This window comes from Haliotis cracherodii, unplaced genomic scaffold (assembly GCF_022045235.1).
Source record: "Haliotis cracherodii isolate W230 unplaced genomic scaffold, xgHalCrac1.p SCAF_4, whole genome shotgun sequence".
NCBI lineage: Eukaryota > Metazoa > Mollusca > Gastropoda > Lepetellida > Haliotidae > Haliotis > Haliotis cracherodii.
The window spans coordinates 14403497-14427033 of record NW_027266297.1 but is presented as its reverse complement, the minus strand read 5'-3'; the positions used below and the strand labels follow the sequence as shown (position 1 = coordinate 14427033).

General features: G+C 42.5%; 1 protein-coding gene across 1 annotated transcript; it reads left to right on the top strand.

Moving 5' to 3' along the window:
- The first annotated feature begins 1743 nt into the window (after positions 1 to 1743).
- On the top strand, positions 1744 to 18968 carry LOC139479234 (pancreatic lipase-related protein 2-like). Its single transcript, XM_071262090.1, has 9 exons — positions 1744 to 1849; positions 6307 to 6460; positions 7568 to 7736; positions 8332 to 8560; positions 9676 to 9927; positions 10412 to 10645; positions 13859 to 13964; positions 15625 to 15810; positions 18828 to 18968. Exons 1-9 carry the CDS (start codon positions 1804 to 1806, stop codon positions 18904 to 18906), a joined length of 1455 nt encoding a protein of 484 aa, XP_071118191.1. The 5' UTR covers positions 1744 to 1803; the 3' UTR covers positions 18907 to 18968.
- Positions 18969 to 23537: the final 4569 nt, after the last annotated feature.

Genomic DNA, 23537 nt, shown 5'->3' with positions numbered 1-23537 from the left:
CGTCATATAGCTGGAATATTGCGGAGTGTGGCGTTAAACAACAAACCAACAAAACCAACTAATTCCAGACGTCCTCGAAACCAAGGCGAGTATGCTCAGCCAGAGAGATTATTCAAATATATTGACTCCCTGGTTCAACATTGCCCGAAACGTGAATGAAATTATATCCTGTAAATTCGAGGGCAGCAAAACGGCAGACTATTATTTAAATTGTGATAGGAAACTAAGGATGGCAAAACGATCCTTAGAGCATATTTTATTCCTGATGGATATCAGAAAGAGATAGACCCGTGAAGATCCGGGGTAGAATAGGTCTTCGGCAACCCATGCTTGCCGTAAAAGGATAAACTAAAATACTGTAAAACTCGGTCTTAAACCAACTCATTTTCTCACTATATGGGAGTCCAACTTATTGTGGTGTTTCTTATTACCGTCGCATGCACATTTCCCTCAAGCCGAAAGAATAAAATTATTTTTTAATCCTGAGTTATCGGTCGCGTCTGTATTTGTATCCCGCTTCTTGAAAAAACCGTTTCAAGTTTGATTTGAAAAACACGGTCGAATGTATGAATGACAGTTGGCGTTCTTAGAGAGAACTGTTGAAACTTGGAATGGAAGCAGCTCTTTGCTACTTATATTACTGTGTTGCTATATAGGATTCTCTTCCACTATTAGCAACCCATGATTGCCGTTAAAGGCGGCTATGCTTGGCCATAATGTGTTTAAATTTCAGATCAACTTGCTCTGATTAGTCGACCAGATATATTTTTAAACATTGTATAATATTTGATATACATCGTCAAAGCATTTGAAATAGTACGTTAGCACTTTAGTTTCACATTTGGTTTTGCCCACTTGAACGGTATTCTGCAATAAAAAACATTCTATTCGTTTTCCTTTTTTCTCCGTCCCCACCCCCCCCCTCTGGAAAACCCATGACGATGAGAAACACAAAAATAAGCAAGGGCACCGTGATGGCACTTCGGCCATTTTCAGTGCTCAGACCAAAGATTACCCCTGTTACTATTATACATTGAACGGTATTCTGCAATAAGGAACATTCTATTCGTTTTCCTATTTTTCTTTTCACGACCGCCCGACCCCCTCTGGGAAGCCATAGGTGATGAGAAACACAAAAATAAGCAACGGCACCGTGATGGCACTTCGGCCATTTTCAGTGCTCAGACCAAAGATTACCCCTGTTATTTTTTTAGATATCTTTCGTGGAACTTGTATTGATAACCCATTGATAGCAAGACACAGTACGTATTTATCTCTTCTGGTAATCATGATATGAAAGTTAGGATAGTATATTTTCATCTTGAACGAGGTAATTTAAGCAACATTCTTCCAGTCTTCTTTATGAGTACCATATACATCTTTCTAAAACATTAATGCACAGTATGCCATTGCGCAAATTAGAACACAGCTAAGGCAACAAAACGACGAGTTTTGCAACTTAGGACATCGACGAGTCCAAGCGAACGTCTTGAATAGGTTTTTGGAGCAAGGGAGGTAACTCTAAACTATACACATCGGTCCGCAACAACATGAAGTCGAGCAACACGAGATCGATTCCAGCATTGTTTTCATTTAAATATGAAAGCAGTATAAATCTTATTCTTAAAAAAAGGAACAACTCACTTTCTGTTGAAATGTTAACACAACAACAGATGACGTATTTTGCAATCGTTCGACAAATGCCACGAAGGTCTTCTTATCACTGGAACTAGCAGCTGTGGCGTGATTCATTCCATTGATAAGCCTTTTCAGATTGTCGTCACAGAGGGAAAGGACGTTAACATGATTCCACTGTTGGTTATATGTTTGTGCGGGGTCACAATCGACGGTAAGGTTTATATTTCAAATTGTGAACAAAATCAAAATTATTTATAAATTGCATTTGATTGGCATTTGTGGTGCACTGATATGATACGTTTTGTGCCACGGTTTTTGCCTGGTGAAACGTACTTCACAGCTGCTCAGATTGACTTTTTAATAGAGAAGAATAGCACATGGGACCAGCGTGGACAAGCGTGTTAGTGTATTAAGCGGTGAGTTGAAATACGGTTTAACACAAGATAAAAAATATTGGACATTTTGGATCAGGTCATGAACAGATCAATCTACTTGTATGTCAACCGACGTTTATTATCTAGATGAATAACATATACACTAGAACATGGATATAACGAACAACAAGGGACCGTTGAAACCAGTTTGTTATCGGAAACGTCTGAAAGATGAGATCTGATTAGTGATCGTGATAAAATACTGTGAAGAGGTTTAAATTTCTCAGTGGGGGAAATAAATCTCTTATACACCGCCACGAGCAATACAGGCTTCACCTGGATTTCTCAGAGGCAGAATAAGTCCCTTATACCCCGCTTTGAAGCAAAACGCGGCACCTTTTCCCGAGTCAATGGAATCACGTGACATAGCATAAGTTAACCTCAGCTCAATCGAACATCTGTTTTCTATCAATTTTGAATTTGTGTTAATTCTTTTACAATGTCACACTAAAACATGTCGGCAAGATAAATTCGTTGTATCAGAATCACGAGGGGTAGATGCGTCCTTCGTTAGGTTTTATACTACTCGCCTCTGGCCTCCGTCTATAAAACCGAACATGGGACGCAAAAAACGCCATGTACCCCTCGTGATCCTTCTACAACGAACTTATGTAACCGATAATTGTTATATGATCCATATTGTCCACAGATAACCGTTTGGCAAGGCTTATCGCCTGTATGACACACGCAGATGTTGACCATGTGACAGAAAGCAGGCATAAGCAATGGCACCAAAGCAATGAGCATGTTCCAAAACGTTACTTGTGGACAACATGGATTCTCTAACAATTATATATATATATATGTGCTTATTCCGGCATGGTGTCATATAGTCAACATTTACGTGTCTCCGTCAGGCGATAAACCTTGCCTTGACCTTCAATATATCTGAATGTCAGTTCATGGAATATATAACAGCACTTGTGTTAACCTGTTTGGTAGTCAGAGCGAGATGATCTAAACTAAATGTACTTCTCTTTGCAATGCTTTTATTATTTTTAGATATTGTCAGCTGTTTGTTTGAAATTCTGCCGTTTTGGTGTGTTTGCTGTTTAACGCCACCCTCAGCACTCATCCAGCCATGTGGCAGTGGTCTGTAAATAAGCGAGTCTGGACAAGATAACGCCACACTCAGCAATATTGCACCCATAGGACCGCGGCCAGACAATCCAGTGATCCATACTGTGAGCAACGACCCACACCGTCGGGGTACGATGACGCCCAATCAATCAAGTCACCGACCATGCCCACCAAATCCATTGTGTTAAGATATAAAATATAATTAAAGATATCTTGAATTCATTTCTGATATCCAAAATACAATTACTAATATCTTAAAATGTTACTGTGATATGAACAGAATATTTCGTGATATGTCTACATGTATTTAAGATATCATTGAACAATTACCATCCTACTGTACATAATCATATTAGAAATGAATTCAAGATATCTTAAAATAAATTCAAGATATCTTGAAATAAGTTATACATATCTATATATGCCTTACAGATGTTATTAAGTCGTTTTATTATATATCTTTAATTCAATTAGAGATACGTTTAATTCAATTCAAGACAAAGATATAAAAAATCAGATAAAAAAATTGCATTAATAATTTTGAAAATATCTTTATATCAATTATTGATATCTGTAATATAATTTAAGTAACATGAAGTAACGGCAAAAGAATTATTCCGGTCTCCAAAAGAGCGGGAAATTGGCTACATGTCTGGCTACATATCCGTAAATTCTCCCGGTTCCAAAATGGTGGCAAACCATGCCCAACTTGTGCAGGAACTAGTCTCAACAGCACGTCAAACAATTCGCGGAGGAGTTGAGGGGACTGACAAGGGCAGCAGTGATCAATTTGAAAACATGGTCTCCGTAGTGAGAAGAGATTTTCCGCCATGGTTAGAAACGTTACCCACACTACTTAACAGGCGGCAGTGTTTAAAGATATCTATAAATAAGCGGAAGTCTTTAATGATGGCAACTATTGAAGATATCAATAATTATTTATTGACATGTGCATTTAGTTTCAAGAAATCATAACAATTACTGATATCATAACAAAACATGACTTTTTGATAACTTTAAATCATATTTTGATATCATCAATCGAACTTAAGATATCAGCAATCCTTTTTAAGATATCAGTAATAAGCTCCCCCGTATCCTTAATTCATTTTGTGATATTTTAAATTTTATTGCAGATAGCTACAATTATCTGTATTTAAGATAACTTCAATTCCAGTCACAATATCTTCAAGTCAATTCATGATATCTTCAATTCAATTCAAGATATCTTTAATACAATTGAAGATATCAGTAATTCCGTAATAAATGTGAAAACGGCTTGCCATACGACCAGCATAGGCTGCTGGGGATATCTTCTAACCTGAACTCGTGTCTTGTGAAGTGTTACATTATTATTTCCAAATTGAAACGGAACACAGAAATCGGTTCGCACAGAATTAAATTGTGAAATCAGTAAAACACCACACAAGACCAAAGAATTATCAGAATAATAAAGAATACCGTATTTGACGTAATAAGCGCCTAGGGCGCTCTCAAAATTAGAAATAAGGGGCTCTTATTAGAATATTATTTTAGTGAAAACAAACGAGTTAAAAGATAAATTTTGTGGTTTATGCTGAGAGCCTGAAATGTTTATGTACAACAGATATATTTTGCCCATAATTAACACATGGGTGCGTATTATACGCGAATAAATAAGTCTTGTGTACATTGATCAATCGGAAGGGGTGCTAATTAGGATTGTTCACTGGCCAATATATTAGCAAATATCGCTGTGGGCGCGTATTAGAGCGGGCCGCTTTTTACGTCGAATACGGTAAGTATATTTAAACACACCGTTTTAGTTTATCAAAAAAGACAAAACAGTGTGTCAAATGAGTGGTAACAGCAACAGGTAACAGGTCCTTTAATTAATGTCAGTGAACTCAAGAATGTTCAGAATAGTATCACTGTCGAATGTGTGGAAACAGCCCTGCCTCCGTTCTTGAATCTATAATAGTGTAAGAGCCTGGCAGAAATTCGCTGTTTCCATGTAGATAGGAAACAAGCCAGGTAGAAAAGTCCTCGAGTCGCCCTCTTGTCTCTCTTAAAAGGGTAACCTATATATCCTGCGAAAATGTTCAGACCCGTGAAGATCCGGGGTAGAATAGGTCTTCAGCAACCCATGCTTGTCGTAAAAGACGACTATGCTTGTCGTAAAAGGCAACTAACGGGATCGGGTGGTCAGGCTCGCTGACTTGGTTGATGCATGTCATCGTATCCCAATTGCGTGGATCGATGCCCATGATATCAATCACTGGATTGTCTGGTCCAGACTCGATTATTTACAGACCACCGAAATATAGCTGGAATATTGCGGAGTGCGCCGTTAAACAGCAAACCAACCAAAATCGTGTTTACAACAAGGGGCAGATAACTCTAATTCTAGTACAAACCCTTTCTGGAACGCTCCACTCGCCTCTGTTGACTGCTGTTCAAATCCGGCCACGCCAGCTCTTGGTATAGTTTATTACATAGGCGGGACAAGAGGGTCCAAAAGTTCAATATTTTACTGCCACAAACATATCCCAACAGTTTCTACTGCCACGCAACACTGTCCATTGTTTTTTTAAGTGCTTTTGTAACAATTTCTTTAAAGTGACAATGTCCCGTAACGTTTGTCTGTTTGGTCGTCGGGTAGGGGGAACTATTGCAATCATTTAGTTTCAATGGGTTCAACAGCCGTTGTGGGATGTCTATATCTGGTGTGTATAACATAACTTTCATCCCCTGTTCTGTCCATACTGTTCGGACGGGTCAGGTGTCAAGTCTGGGTTTTCTCTTCTGTCACTACGTACTAGTACACGTACATCTATCAAAAACTAAACTATATATTCACATACTCATATCAACACGTATTATGATCCAAAAGAAGATAAACATTAGTTTTCCAAAACTGTTTGCATATTTATTAGGAAACAATTATATTGTTTAACGGCAGCATTGTATATGTATGTTAAGTTAGACGCAAGACACTGTTCAGTTCATCTTCGTACACCGATATCTCGTTTCGTTCATTTATTTGAATTTAAGACGCTCGAATGGAGTCTTTCTAACACACACTGGTTATTGGTAGTCTTTAAGTATAAGTATCACAACAAGCGTGGGTGCTAAATGGTTAGTAATTGTATTGTGTTCCTTGTTTGCGTCTCAGCGTTCCTCATAACCTCATCCAAACCCTCTGAGGTGTGCTACGGGGACCTGGGATGTTTCAGTAACGCCGCGCCCTTCAAGAGCAGCAAGCGACCCAGCAGCTTCCTCCCCAAGTCTCCCCAGGAGATCAAGACCAGCTTCCTCCTGTACACACGGTAAGTGTGCAGCAGCAGCAGCAGCAGCAGCAGCAGCAGCAGTAGTAGTAGTAGTAGTAGTAGTAGTAGTGAGCGGAAGTGAAATTGGGTGTAACGTCGCTTTCAAGATTATCGTACTTTTTGCGACATGCATGCACGCGTGTCCAGACTATTGCTGGTATTATAGTTCTAGCCTTGAGATACCATGTCGCAGTTTACCATGGATGCCATAGTCGGACACGGTACACTGACTCCGATCCTTGTTAAAACTAATGCCAACACCACACATAACCACCTTTTAATGTATTTTGGTATGACGCGGTCGGGTATCGGACCACCGACCTTTTGTTCTCCTTGCAGTGACCGCAACTGCAGAGGTAGTGGTAAAGACAATAGTAAATAAAAATCACAACACCAGTACTAGTAACAGGTCTCCATTTGGTAAATATCAACAACTGCAATAAACATACACTAATAATGGCAGTATCTGTTGCAATGGGGGTAATATTAGTACTTAGCAGCGACGGTAACAGTAGCAGTAATAGTGGTAGTTTGTTTGTAGTTTAACGCTGCACTCAGCCATATTCCAGTTATATGACGGCGGACTGTAAATAATCGAGTATGGACTAGACAACCCAGTAATTCATATCACGAGCATCGATCCACGTAATTGGGATATGATGACATGCATCAACCACATCAGCGATCATGACCACCCGATCCCCTTAGTCGCCTCTAATAATAAGCATAATCCCCTCTTATGACAAGCATGGGTTGCTGAAGACTTATTCTAACCCGGATCTTCACGGGTCAGTTGTAGTTGTGGTAGTAGTAGTGGTAGCAGCAGCAGCGGTTGTAGTGGTAGCAGTGGTAATAGTAGCAGCGGTACTAGATGTAGCAAGAACATCCAAAAGTAAACTATAAGACAGTCGATGCAAGCCGTGAAGTTGTGTAATTGCTAGAAGCGCACGTACAATACCTTTGAAGAAACAGTTCTACCGGTTAGACATCCGACAGCTTGAAGTGAATTAATTCCAAGTAAAATGACGTGAAGCGGCTTGTCTGGAAGTGAGGAGGGCGGGGTTGAAGTGTATTATCATGGCCTTACGGTAACATGTGTTTCCACAGGGCCAATCCCACATCAGACAAAGAGGAGACGCTGTCAGTGTCGGATCCCGCCAGCTTCTCCAAGTCTCACTATGACCCCACTCACCCCACCAAGTTCATCGTCCACGGCTTCACACACAACGGACACAAACAGTGGATTCAGAACATGAAGACAGAACTACTGAAAAATGTAAGTCTGAAATAGGAAAAAAACATATTAGATCACATGCTAGACTATATACTGTGGGTAACGATTCTTACGGAAAGGGGCGAGAGAGGTGACGAATGACGTAGTTGGGCAATGCCACTGACAACATTCACAATTCGTACGTTGACGGCGTTGATTGATGTTCATTCTGTCAATCATTAATTTGGCTTGTCAAGGTCACATACAGGTGGGGGCACGGGTGGCCCAGTCGTCTAAGGCGCCGCGATTCGCAGTGCAGGGTTGCGTCCCTTGGGCACGCCAGAAACCTATGATTGTGGGTTGGAATCCCGGTTCACCCCGGTTATGTTTCTAGGTTTGTCAGCACCATACCCGTGCTCGTGGGTTTCACCAAAGTGGTCAACGTCGGAGACCTGCATCACTTCGGGCTTACATTAAGCTGACACGCCGCGATATGACTGGAATATTGTTAAAAGCGGCGTTAAACCCAACTCACTCACTCACTCACATACATGTCGTCATACAGCTAATGTATCATTCAGTTAGCTGTGGCGTTTAAAACGTGGCTCCGACGACATTGGCAATAATTCTTCCGGGTCTTTCTTCTCCAATATCTAAGGCGGAAATGAACGTGATCATTGTGGACTGGGGGATTGGGGCAGCACTGCCCTATGGTCAAGCTTCGGCCAACACCCGTCTCGTCGGCGCCCAGGTCGGCCAACTCATGAACTACATCCTCAACAACACCAACAGCGAATCCGTACACTTCCACATCATCGGACACAGCCTGGGGGCGCACGTGGCTGGTTATGCTGGGGAGATAGTCAAGGATCTGGGAAGAATCTCAGGTGAGTGAGTGAGTAGTATTGATGAGTGAGTGGGTGGACGGGCGAGCGAGCGAGTGAGCGAGTGAGTGAGTAGGAAATGATAATGATAAATACCCTGCACTCATTCGCCACCATGCTTATGTTTCAAGTACGTTTGGAACGACACGACGCTAAAAGTAGACATTCAATCAAAGTACATTACTCGCTTTCAAGTTCAAAACCCTGGACGACCCGGTGAACGCGTTGAGCAACGAACGACCGAAGTAAACCTTTATTAACTGATTGACGTCATATTTCGGTTGACCAGCGTTGCCCACACCTGTTGAACCTTTGTGGTATTTTTCTTGTTATAGTCCCCACTTAACGTCATCGCTAAGCTAATTATTTGTTTTGACTGATTCAATCATAAATTAAATGTTTTCATTATTATAATTAACTATATATATACATGTATTCTGATATGCGACAGGGAAAAGTATCTTTTGACGCTTGATCTAAATACTTTAGTATCAATAAGGCAACTTTTATGTTGATTTACTGTCTCTGGTGGGTAGCCTAGTGGTTATAGAATTCGCTCGTCACGCGGAAAATCAGGGTTGGATTCCCTACATGGGTACAATGTGTGAAGTCCAATTCTGGTGTCCCCCGCCGTGATGTTGCTGGAAAATTATTAAAAGCGCTCGCTAACTCACTCACCCTAATACAACTGGAACGTCCCAGTCTTAGTACTCACGAAAAACATCTTTGCAAATTAAAAGTTATTTTATAATTGAATATTTACCTCGATTAAATATGTCGAGTGTTCGATTGGACAAAGCAACGATTTTGAATTTAGATCTATGCCGACCTCGCGTAAGAAGAGGCATTTTGATTGGTTGTTCATTTCAAGTTCAAGAGCGAGAGAAATCCTTGTGACGTCACTCTAAAACGAGGCTATGGTGACACTTGAGAATCAAAGGGAGCCTAGCCATATGAAGTAGCAGATATTTTTGAAAACAGTACAATTGCCCTTTGCTGGGGATATCGAACCCCGTCCGTTTCTTCAACCGAAAACAGCAACCGCGGGACTAACACATCTTCATCAAGCAGCAAGGCACTGCTTTAACAATACATTAACATCGTTGTTGGTTCTGTAGGCCTTGATCCAGCCGAGCCGTTCTTCGAGGACACGCCACCGCAGGTTCGCCTTGACCCAACTGACGCCTCCTTTGTCGACGTGATCCACACCGACGACGGCACGATCCTGTCTCTAGGCATGGGTGCTAAGCAGGCTATGGGTCATGTGGACTTCTACATCAATGGTGGATCTGTTCAACCCGGCTGCGATACGAACGTCCTGTCCAAACTCACCCACACTGTCTGGAATGGTATCACGTTGGGTTATTATGGTAAGAGGAGGCAGTGGGCAATGTAAGGAGTCTGAACGTTTGTATGCACCTACGGTATTTACTGTAAATCGGTGAAGGTAAAATATATTCTTTTTACAACTTGGCAAAATATTAATATTATACGATATTTGGTGGTTTTCAGAGGTGTCGTAAGTTTTTATGTTCAAGGATCACTCGGCTCCGCTCAATTCCGTAGATTGCAATGGCAGGAATTCATAATAGACAAAGTGTTTCCGCTTGCTTTTGTCTACAAATAAAAGTGTATACCTTTCAAATCAAAGGGTATATCACAGAATATCTTCCAAAAACGTCAGTCATTTTATAGGAACTATATGCGGAGAGATTCGGCGTTACACGGTTTACAGTGAATCCATGCAAAATCACTACTCCTCTGCTTCTCGAGGCATTATGTTGGTAGCGGCGTAAAACCATACTCACTCACTGATTCACTTCTAGTTTGATGTATACGGTGTTTGCAACACAGGTGCTGAAGCTGCCGTCGCCTGCAGCCACGAGAGGTCCTACGCCCTCTACACCGAGAGCATCAACTCAGGCTGTCCGTTCATGGGGTTCCCTTGCACCGGCGCGGATGACTTCAACAGAGGCCGTTGTCTCTCGTGTCTTGGCAACCAATGTTCCAAGATGGGTTACCATGCCGACGCAAGCCCGGGGCGCGGATCTCTGTTCCTCAACACACAAGCTTCTTCCCCATTTTGCAGTGAGTTACCCCCCCTGTTTCACCAAACGTCCTTGAACTAGAAGAGCGTCTGGTATTTTTTAATACTACCGCGTGTTAACTTCACGTTATATAACCGTCTTGGTTGACCCGTACATATCAACCTGATATGACTGGTAACTATGGTAGCTTGTTGTTTCCCTCAGGAAACGCTATCATCCAGGGATAACGGTAGTTAGGAGTGGGCGAATGTTGCAACACGTCGCCGTCGGCATTATTCCAGCTATATAATGTCGGACTGTATTTGATTCAGTCCCGACCTAGTTCCACAAAGCGGTCTTAGTATATGTTAAAGTATGCAATTTAAGATCTTAGTAGTAAATAAGATGGCTTTGTGCAGCGCACAATGTCACACATAGAACTGGTCTAGGATCGATGATGATGATGATGATGATGATGATGATGATGATGATGATGATTATTATCATTTGAGTCCGTCGCTCAAGACCCGTGAAGATCCGGGGTAGAATAGGTCTTCAGCAACCTATGCATGCCGTTAAAGGCGACTAGGCTTGTCGTAAGAGGCGACTAACGGGATCGGGTTGTCAGGCTCGCTGACTTGGTTGAAGCATGTCATCGATCCCATTTGCATGGATCGATGCTCATGATATTAATCCCTGGATTGTCTGGTCAAGACTCGATTATTTACAGACCGCTGTCATATAGCTGGAAAATTGCTGAGTGCGGCGTTAAACAACAAACCAACCAACCAACCGTCGCTCTAATATTGGTGAATGGGGCGTAAAACAAATACCCATTCAAGTCACTCACATACATTTTTCAATAAAAAAGGTTTTAGGTATACGAATACAACCATGATGACTGTCAAATAACATTTTGCCGAGTAGTTAGTGATACATATTATACATAAAGCACGAAGCACGGCCACCTGGGTGAGTGAGTGGGACCCGGGAGTTATATTCATGTGGGGTATCGAACCCGGACCTTCGACGTGACGATCGAAGGCTTTAAGGACTTGGCTACACCACCGTCCTCAGCTACACATTACGGGTTAGAATAGTTCCATAACAAACTATGCTGGTTACAAGAGGCGATCTTAATGGCTGGTCTTGGTGACTTGGTTGATGGCGTGTCAACGTCCCCCGACGGCGTGGATCGTTACTTGGTTGTTGGCGTGTCAACGTCCCCCGACGGCGTGGATCGTTACTTGGTTGATGGCGTGTCAACGTGCCCCGACGGCGTGGATCGTTACTTGGTTACTGGCGTGTCAACGTGCCCCAACGGCGTGGATCGTTACTTGGTTACTGGCGTGTCAACGTGCCCCAACGGCGTGGATCGTTACTTGGTTAATGGCGTGTCAACGTACCCCGATGGCGTGGATCGTTACTTGGTTGATGGCGTGTCAACGTACCCCGACGGCATGGATGGTTACGTGGTTGATGGCGTGTCAACGTCCCCCGACGGCGTGGATCGTTACTTGGTTAATGGCGTGTCAACGTACCCCGACGGCGTGGATCGTTACTTGGTTATTGGCGTGTCAACATGCCCCGACGGCGTGGATCGTTACTTGGTTGATGGCATGTCAACGTGCCCCGACGGCGTGGATCGTTACTTGGTTGATGGCGTGTCAACATGCCCCGACGGCGTGGATCGTTACTTGGTTGATGGCGTGTCAATGTGCCCAGACGACGTGGATCGTTACTTGGTTGATGGCGTGTCAACGTGCCCCGACGGCGTGGATCGTTACTTGGTTGATGGCGTGTCAACGTGCCCCGACGGCGTGGATGGTTACTCGCTATATCAATCATTGGACTCGACTATTTACAGGTCGCCGTTGTATAGGTGGAATGTTGCTGAGTGCGGCATCTAACAACACACAGACAGGCAGACAGACACACACGACCAAACACAGGCTAAACGAATACGAGATCCAGACATTACAGTTATTTAATTCTTATCGACCACGTAGGAAGCGCAGGCAAATATCTAAAATATATCGGCTCTGACAGTGGACATTATTAGGGACATACTCGCCTGTAGTACTACCGTGTATAATCTTCTTGTCAATGAGTTCTCTCCCTTGGGCTATGTCTACGAACAAAATATCGTGATTCCCCACGGGAAACTTAGGGGAATTACAATCTATACGCCCTTAATCGCCGTGTATTTAGTGAATGAAAGACGGTTATGAAAGGGACAATTGTCTGCGCAGTGCCCAACTCCAGGAATTATCATATATATGAGGTTACGAAACGACTGCCTTCGGGGGCCTGCCCTTGAACAAAATCGAATTACAAACCTTATTCGAACAACACGTATTAACAAGGACGAGGCACACGATCAGTTAGACTGATTGATCATGTACATGTATGTTATGTTCCTTTAATCCATAGCCGAGATGTTTTTTTGGGGTAATCTAAACTTACTAATGTGCTTTAACCGTTACCTTGCTGATGGCGTGATAACCTTACATCTTGTATGGATCTTGAACGCTTGCCGCCTTGGACTAACATCAACAGAAGGAAGCTATGAACGTTATGTGTTCAATTTAGACAATATGATAGGCAGAGTGGTTGGGTACTCTCAAAGGACTTTAGACAACATCGCGAATTTCAGAGCATTAGATGTGGTTGTGGTCAATTTGGAACCCCGCCTTTTCTTTTGATGTTTTTATCTCAAAGGTAGATGATGTTAGCTTTTAAATTCCTGCAAAGTACAAAGGTGAGTTGGTATGGGGTATAACGTCGTTCAGGTATGGTGCACCTATATATAACGAGGTGTGTGTGTGTGTGTGTGTGTGTGTGTGAGAGAGAGAGAGAGAGAGAGAGAGAGAGAGAGAGAGAGAGAGAGAGAGAGAGTGTGTGTGTGTGTGTGTGTGTGTGTGTGTGTGTGTGTGTGTGTGCGTGTGTGCTTGTACTAGTCAGGACTGATGTCAATTTTAGATACCATGCTGAAGTTCAACATGAATACTCCACTCAGACACAGTATACTGACTCCGAGCCGACCAGTCCTTGTTTAAGCACCTTAATGCCTAGTGCAAGTCAGGGTAACAACAAATACGTATAACAATAAACGGTACCACTGTTGTAAAACAAACGGATACTGAATCAAAACATGTGCACACTCTTAACATGTAAATTTGTTCTCGAAAATTAATTTGAAAGTATTGATATGAGGCTTTGGTTGCAGGCTTCCTCGGGTATTTATACAAATGAACCTACTGTTTGTTGCCAGGCTACCACTACATGGTCAACATCTCCTCCGACAACGAGATGGACGGCATCGTCAAGGTGACATTGCACGGAACAGGTGGCGACACGTCCGTCATTCCCCTCATGAAGTATGATCCTCTCTGTAACTCTACTTCTCAAACACAATGGACGCCTAACATTTCATGCAAACTTTATTTGGGTGACTGTTTTCCATTGGGGCACGGGTGGCCCAGTCGTCTAAGGCGCCACAAAGGTTTGTGCAGAGTTGCGTCCCTTGGGCACCCCAGAAACCTATCATCGCGGGTTCGAATCTCGGTTCGTCATGATTATGTTTCTAGGTTTGTCAGCCCCATACCCGTGAGGGCACAGGTGGCCCAGTCGACTAAGGCGCCGCAATTCGCTGTTTAGAGTTGCGTGCCTAGGCGTGCCAGAAACCTATTATCATGGGTTCGAATCCCGGTTCGCCCTGATTATGTTTCTATGTTTGTCAGCACCCTACCCGTGCGTGTGGGTTTCGCCACAGTGGAAACAGACTTCCCCCCCACATCAAGCTTGCATGCCGTGATAGAACTGAAATACTGTTGAAAGCGGCGTTAAACAAAACTCACCTGTAATCATGGCCAGGTGAACACACACATGAGCATTGATGAAGCAGCATTTTTCGGATATGTACCATTTAAAAAAAATGTGATTCATTGTTGGAAACACGACAAAAGAGTAGTTAACTGACAAACGGAACACCTGGCACCACCATCACACAAATAATGAAGCTCACACTAGCAATAGGTGCCGGTATATTGGCGTTATGCGAAGACGTCTAACACGTTCATTTCAACAACGCTGAAAAGTATCACCACCAAGGCAACATTACGAATCGGACTGTCACATTATGCAGTCAAGACAATGATTGTCAAGATAGGAATCACCACTGACTCTGCAATCAGTATCCATCTTCCCGAGTCAAGGGAGTTAACTGACCATAAAAGTCCAGTTTCCACCCTTGCCGAACAAGGCTGGAACTCCTAGGCTCGATCGTAGCGCGACCAGTGGCTATTACCAGTTATGTCCCTTCAAAGCCTCTCCCATGGACTAATCAGATTCCACCTCTCTTTTCACTTGCATTTGCTTCAAACATAATGGCGGCGCCCAGTTAGGACGATCGGATCGATAATCAAGATCTATATTGTGATACACGGGTCTTACATCGCGAAATGCATCAAATCACGTGAGCACCTTGATTAAAACCATGAAAAGATTTGGAAAATATCCGTTGACAACGAGTTGGCGGTACACGTGCTTTGCAAATCCTGCAATTGACCGAAATCTGCACGACAGTTTCGATTTCTTTGCGCGAATTTGATTAAACTATTCATAGACTCGTTAGTCCAGCCAAAATTTAACTCCATAATACCAGCCTAGTTCGGCAAGGGTGGAAACTGGATTTTTATAGTCAGTTAACGCCCTTGACTCGGGAAGATGTCATATCTGGAGTATCCAACCCTCTGACGGATGACATTAGCTAGGCGTCTCTTCATGCCGCTGATCAGAACTGCTGAACTTCGGGATCCTCTGCTATTCGTACAGGTCTGGCTCAGTTCATTCAGGTCTTGAGCTGGAGGGTCTCTTGCTCTCACATGGCGGCAGAACATTTATACAACATGCTGACAAGTTAGGGTTCCATTGTTTGTCATTATTTTTCGGAATTGGATTTTGAATCAGGTGATGCTTTATTAATGCTCATGTGTATAGTACGCCTACTGGAACTCACAGCAGCAAACTAATCCTCAGGTCTAACGAAGTTGTCAACTCAGGTAAGGTTGTCACACACCTGGTCAGCGCCCACCAGTCCATTGGCAACATCACTGGTATCACCGTCAGCTACGACAAAACCTCCAGCTTCCTGGTCGGGTGGATGTACCCGGATGACTGGAAGCTGATGGGCATCTCCGTCTTAGAAGGGGAAACACAGCAGACGTGAGTGCGCATGCGCATATAATAAGCGGCCATTTTGGATCGAATAACTATCTTATCTTCGTAGTTTGAAATGGCAGAGACGTCGCAACCTGAGTGTTTTTTTTGTTTAACAATGGTTAAAGAGTTAACAAAATATAAACCCTATATGTGAAATACAACCAAACAGCTGGCATATCTGATTCACTCATTTTAAACTTAAAAAAAGGTTGGGGATCTATCATTGTTATCAGGTATACTTAACCGTATGATAGAAATACTATTAGTCATACAACAACACACCAATGAACACAACACTATTAAAACCTTCGCGGGAATCGAACCTGCAATTTTTCTAGTCTCCATTTTCTTAACATGGTTTTAAAAATGTTTAGATTATTCGTTTAATACGCAGGTTTTTGTCGTAAACATGTTCAAATTCGAGACATTTGAAAATTCTAAACATGTTTAGATTATGGAAGATGTTGGGTTCAGGTAGTGTTTAGACTGTGAGATGATAGCTCATTTCATATCTTTAGACCCTATACATGGTTAGATTGAACACACCAAATGTGTATTCCGTTTATGATTTCAACACGTCCCTAAACATGTTGACATCTAAACATGTCGTGTGTGTTTTTATTCTGAAAATAATTTGTACAGTGTAAAGGGTCTACCGTAAGCCTATTTTAGCAAGAATGTACTTCAAATAAAAACAGTTTGAGTTATATGATTACAAAAAAATATCAATATGATACGTTTGGCATTTAGCATACTTGAAAGGAAACATAGCACCTATAATCTATAAGGTTCTCAGTCGCGAGATTAGACCTCTAGAATCTGCCTTTCCTCTCTGCCTCCAGCGGCTTTATTGAAAATGTCAATTTGAGACATTAGACAGCTATAGATAAAAAAGATTAACTTTGTTTTATCAGTGATGGGTAAAAGGGTGTTTTATACCTTGTTCCAAAGTTCATTTGAACTTACAAACATTTAAAAAATAATCAATCAATATTTAACATGATGTTTCAATTCAATGTAAAAGAACAACTCGCGGTATTTGTCATTCTGGCAGATAACGAATCATACGAGTGACAACGAGTATTTCACATGCGTCCATCTTATATCATCCTCGGTTATCAGGGGTGTAATATCTATCATGATAGATACTCTAGATCCGTTCACTGCCAGAGCCTCGTTTTGGAAATGACGTCATCCCATCAACCCTTCTCATCAATAACTTTCCCAACATGTTCGCATTTAAGTGAATGGCTGGGTTTTTTTCAACGTCGCGTTAATACTAAAGTATGACCGCAACTCGTTCAAGGGTATTTAATATAATAGAATGATAACAGACGAGATGAACCATGATCTGGCATATGAAGGCTTATTTACCAATGAATATCTTATTCTTTGGATATGGGGGTACTGATATGCTTGAAACTAAAGAAAACCGGGTTCGATTCCACCTGAGGTAATTTCTTCAGAAATTCGATGGTCATCAATCCCCAAACGTGACATTACTGCGACATTGCTATGTATTACTGTGTGTTACTAAAAGGTTACTACGATACAATGTCACTGTGATATTACTCCGATATTACTATATCACTATATGAATATTATGTGATATTCTTGAAATGTTATATCACTGCAATAAGACTATACTAATACTGGGATATAACTGAAATATTGCTACTATATCACTGCGATATAATTATAATTATCGCTGCGATATTACAGTGATAATAGTATTAAAATATTACGACGATATCACTGCGATTTTACTCTTATCTCTGCGATATTACTTGGTAATATTGAAATATTACTATATCACGGGATGCATGAAATAGTGATACAGTCCTATTTTTCCAAAAAGAAGGGAATAAATTTGAGAAGGTAAACATTCAGATATCGGTGATTTATTATAACGAGGGGTGGGGGGGGGGTGACCATGAAAAAATGTTTCAGAAAATGGGGGATGGCGTCAATCAAATATGATACAGTCCTAAGATGAAACTCACCACCACCCCCATCACCACCCCCAAGCCCAGCATCGATCTCACCACTCCACTCCTTTTATGGCTGTATTGAGAATACACTGTTAGAGGTTTTCGACATGGTCTTCAAGTATGAGGGGTTACTCATAGTCAGCTAAAAAAGACCGAGACATTTGATGTGGTCATTATTAATTGTTTTGTTAAATTTATTTTAGGCATACTGTCGAATGGAAAGTTCAAAGAGCATACCATATAACTATGTAACTGATGGTATGGTTCCAAACAGGGGTCACGTGACCAGCTCCAAATTCATTACGGTCGGAAATGAGGTTTGAATCCGGTTTGCAGGTGCAAAGGATAAAAGGATATATTAGGGGCCGGGGGTCAGCGGGAATCAGGGGAGGGTCACCAATAATATGGCAATCCCAAGTGGTGGCTCATAAAACATAATACATTTTGGGTAGGGTCATTAAAAAATGGACATTTTGCATTTTGGACCGGGGGGGGGGGGGGGGGGGGGGGCATCCAGAGCTTTGACAAGAATTAAATTATGGGAGGGTATACGTAATTGGTTTCAGTCCAGGAGTGTATAAAAAAAACCTGATATATGACCACTGAGTCAACATTTTCCTCTATGGAGTTCAGGTTGTCATATTACGGGTTTAGAAAAAGTCTTACCTGCGATTTCTAATTTAACGAATGTGCGTTAACCTGACGTGTAAAAGGACAAATTTTCCTTATTTTGTTATGTCGTAAACATGATATACAATAAGAACAAGTAATTAACACGCCACACCGAAGTAAAGATTTCTCACGACGCCGGTGAAAGCGATAGTTTGATCAATGACATGTTATGTTCATACGCGGAACTTACAAACTCCCCGAGTTTTCCCTGTGTTTAAGCGGAAACTGATCCTGTTGGGGTTCCCGAGAATAACAGGCCTTCCTTAACACGTTCACATTATCGGTGTTAGGTCACCTTTTTACTTTCGTGCAACGCTATTGTGTTGTCGTTAACAAAAACATTTCTTTTTTACCCAGAACGACATTTTGTGCCTACGGCAAGGACGTAATGTCCCACTCTCACTCCGACTTCAAGGTCACTGGTCACTGCTCCTAAGTTGACGGGCTGGAGACGAAATCTGGATACACTTGTAAATAAATTAAAGAACTATGCGTGTCTCTATGTTGTCATCATTAATTACTATGATGCTACTTGTTGTTTCCCTACCTGGGGCTCGTTCTGGCTGCGACATGAACACCATCGTGTTTCGACCTGCAAATCAATGGTTTATAACATGAACAACTCTCCGGGTGGGGTACGATAAAAATGGCGTCAGATCACTACGCTGGGTATTATATAGCACCTGTCAGATCACACACTTTAACCACGTTGTGTATGAAAAAAGAAGGAGTCAGGTAACACACTGTAACCACGTGGAATACGATAAAGAAGGAGTCAGATCACACACTATAACCACCTGGGACACGATATAGAAGGAGTCAGATCACATACTATAACCACCTGGGGCACGATATAGAAGGAGTCAGATCACACACTGTAACCATGCTGGGTACGATAAAGAAGGAGTCAGATCACACACTGTAACCACCTGGGGCACGATATTGAAGGAGTCAGATCACATACTATAACCACCTGGGGCACGATATAGAAGGAGTCAGATCACACACTATAACCACCTGGGGCACGATATAGAAGGAGTCAGATCACACACTATAACCACTTGGGGCATGATAAAGAAGGAGTCAGATCACACACTATAACCACCTGGGGCACGATATAGAAGGAGTCAGATCACACACTATAACCACTTGGGGCACGATGTAGAAGGAGTCAGATCACACACTATAACCACCTGGGGCACGATATAGAAGGAGTCAGATCACACACTATAACCACTTGGGGCATGATAAAGAAGGAGTCAGATCACACACTATAACCATCTGGGGCACGATATAGAAGGAGTCAGATCACAAACTATAACCACCTGGGGCACGATAAAGAAGGAGTCAGATCACACACTATAACCACTTGGGGCATGATAAAGAAGGAGTCAGATCACACACTATAACCACCTGGGGCACGATATAGAAGGAGTCAGATCACACACTATAACCACTTGGGGCACGATATAGAAGGAGTCAGATCAAATACTATAACCACTTGGGGCACGATATAGAAGGAGTCAGATCACACACTGTAACCACTTGGGGCACGATATAGAAGGAGTCAGATCACACACTGTAACCACTTGGGGCACGATATAGAAGGAGTCAGATCACACACTGTAACCACTTGGGGCACGATATAGAAGGAGTCAGATCACACACTGTAACCACTTGGGGCACGACAAAGAAGGAGTCAGATCACATGCTATAACCACCTGGGGCACGATATAGAAGGAGTCAGATCACACACTATAATCACCTGGGGCACGATAAAGAAGGAGTCAGATCACACACTGTAACCATGCTGGGTACGATAAAGAAGGAGTCAGGTCACACACTGTAACCACTTGGGGTACGATACAGAAGGAGTCAGATCACACACTGTAACCACTTGGGGTACGATATAGAAGGAGTCAGATCACACACTATAACCACCTGGGGCACGATATAGAAGGAGTCAGATCACACACTATAACCACCTGGGGCACGATATAGAAGGAGTCAGATCACACACTATAACCACTTGGGGCACGATAAAGAAAGAGTCAGATCACACACTGTAACCACTTGGGGCACGATATAGAAGGAGTCAGATCACACACTGTAACCACTTGGGGCACGATAAAGAAGGAGTCAGATCACACACTATAACCACTTGGGGCACGATATAGAAGGAGTCAGATCACACACTGTAACCACTTGGGGCACGATATAGAAGGAGTCCGGTCACACACTATAACCACCTGGGGCACGATATAGAAGGAGTCAGATCACACACTGTAACCACTTGGGGCACGATATAGAAGGAGTCAGATCACACACTATAACCACTTGGGGCATGATAAAGAAGGAGTCAGATCACACACTATAACCACCTGGGGCACGATATAGAAGGAGTCAGATCACAAACTATAACCACCTGGGGCACGATAAAGAAGGAGTCATATCACACACTATAACCACCTGGGGCACGATATAGAAGGAGTCAGATCACACACTATAACCACCTGGGGCATGATAAAGAAGGAGTCAGATCACACACTATAACCACCTGGGGCACGATATAGAAGGAGTCAGATCACACACTATAACCACCTGGGGCACGATATAGAAGGAGTCAGATCACACACTATAACCACTTGGGGCATGATAAAGAAGGAGTCAGATCACACACTATAACCACCTGGGGCACGATATAGAAGGAGTCAGATCACACACTGTAACCACTTGGGGCACGACAAAGAAGGAGTCAGATCACATACTATAACCACCTGGGGCACGATATAGAAGGAGTCAGATCACACACTATAATCACCTGGGGCACGATAAAGAAGGAGTCAGATCACACACTGTAACCATGCTGGGTACGATAAAGAAGGAGTCAGGTCACACACTGTAACCACTTGGGGTACGATACAGAAGGAGTCAGATCACACACTGTAACCACTTGGGGTACGATATAGAAGGAGTCAGATCACACACTATAACCACCTGGGGCACGATATAGAAGGAGTCAGATCACACACTATAACCACCTGGGGCACGATATAGAAGGAGTCAGATCACATACTATAACCACTTGGGGCACGATAAAGAAGGAGTCAGATCACACACTGTAACCACTTGGGGCACGATATAGAAGGAGTCAGATCACACACTATAACCACTTGGGGCACGATAAAGAAGGAGTCAGATCACACACTGTAACCACTTGGGGTACGATATAGAAGGAGTCAGGTCACATACTATAACCACTTGGGGCACGATAAAGAAGGAGTCAGATCACACACTGTAACCATGCTGGGTACGATAAAGAAGGAGTCAGGTCACACACTATAACCACTTGGGGTACGATACAGAAGGAGTCAGGTCACACACTGTAACCACTTGGGGTACGATATAGAAGGAGTCAGGTCACATACTATAACCACTTGGGGCACGATAAAGGAGTCAGGTCACACACTGTAACCACCTAACTTTATTGAGACAAACACGGGGCACAAGGTCATATTTCTATCCTGGATGGTTTTTCAACGGCACGAAACGATTCAGCCTGGGTGGTCTATTGGTTTCAGACTCGATTATTCACCAGCCGCCATCATACAGCAGAATGAGTGCGACGTTAAACAACAAACAAGCAAACAAACAAACATTTAGGAGCGAAAGAAACACACACACACACACACACACCAGTGCCTTCGTTGATGCCGAGTGGGCGATACGGCTAACAAAGGGTGGTAACTCTTACAGGCGTGTGTCTCAGAATATGGTCAATCGAAAACACATTTCTCACTGTTTTGACGCTTTCATCAATCTAACTTTCCAACACCGCTGAAAAGACTGTGGCGGTGAAATGGGTAGGTATACTTGACTTGTTTACTGAAGTGCGTATCCCATGTACTGACAATCTTCTGCTTTGTCTCTGGATATACGTACTCGAGCATTTGTGTTAGATTTTCGTGTTGAACGAAGGCATATAGCAGTGGTTTCAAAGCTTTGTTAATAATGTAGGGGCCATTTTTATGTGATATCTACAACGTTTTGTGACAAATACCTTCAATAATATCTAGCCTGAAGTCATAACAAGGCGCAATGAAAAAAAAAAAAAATCCCTTTTTTAAGGGTCATGATGTAACAAAGATCAGCGCTGGACTCTAATTTGTTCTTTATAATGCCTTTTAGAGGAGTTCCTAGGGCTGACAACTAGAGTTTTCCCCTTTTTTAACATTTTCATAATATGTTTTTATAACATCGAATCTAAATTGTAAGTCTAGATTGTGAGAAATTGGCATTTGGTAAACTTTCGATCTTTGGGCATAGATTTGTATTGGTCGTAACACAGACATTTATCAAACATGATGCGTGGGTCGTGATATCTAGCAGTGTTTTATATACAGTAATGTGTTCGGGGATTTAATTGTACAGGCCTATGTTTGAAAACTTGTTCACCCTGCCGTTCATCCTGACGTTAATACTGACGTTCATCTTGACGTTCATCCTGACGTTCATCTTGACGTTCATCCCGACGTTATTCCTGACGTTCATCCTGACGTTCATCCCAACTTTCATCTTGACGTTCATCCTGACGTTCATCCTAACGTTCATCTTGACGTTCATCTCGATGTTCATCCTGACGTTCATCTTGACGTTTATTCTGACGTTCATCCTCAAGTTCATCTTGACTTTCATCTTGACGTTCATCGTATTGAATATTCGATTCTTGCTTCACTTGATCTATAGGCCCCCATATTTTAATTATTACCCTCACGTAGCATCGGGGGCATGTTGGCCCAATTTTATGGCGCCGTAATTCACCGTGTTGAAGAATCCTAAGACCCTATATTCAAATCCTGCATTCGCCTTGGTTTTGTTTCTAGGTTTGTCAGCACCATATCAGTGCTCATGGGTTTCACCAAAGTTGCAAACCGTCTAAGATCTGCATCACTTCGGGCGTTCCCCAACACCAAACTGTCGCGCCGTGATGTAACTGAAATACTGCTCAGAGCGGCGTAAAACACAATTGACTCACTATCCCCAAAGAATACAGTTTATGGATCCTTT

Coding starts and splice junctions, on each gene's coding strand:
- LOC139479234 (XM_071262090.1), top strand. CDS start 1,804: ATGATTCCACTGTTGGTTATATGTTTGTGCGGGGTCACAATCGACG. Junction 1,850..6,306: donor GTGCGGGGTCACAATCGACG/GTAAGGTTTATA, acceptor TTTGCGTCTCAG/CGTTCCTCATAACCTCATCC. Junction 13,965..15,624: donor TCCGTCATTCCCCTCATGAA/GTATGATCCTCT, acceptor ACTAATCCTCAG/GTCTAACGAAGTTGTCAACT.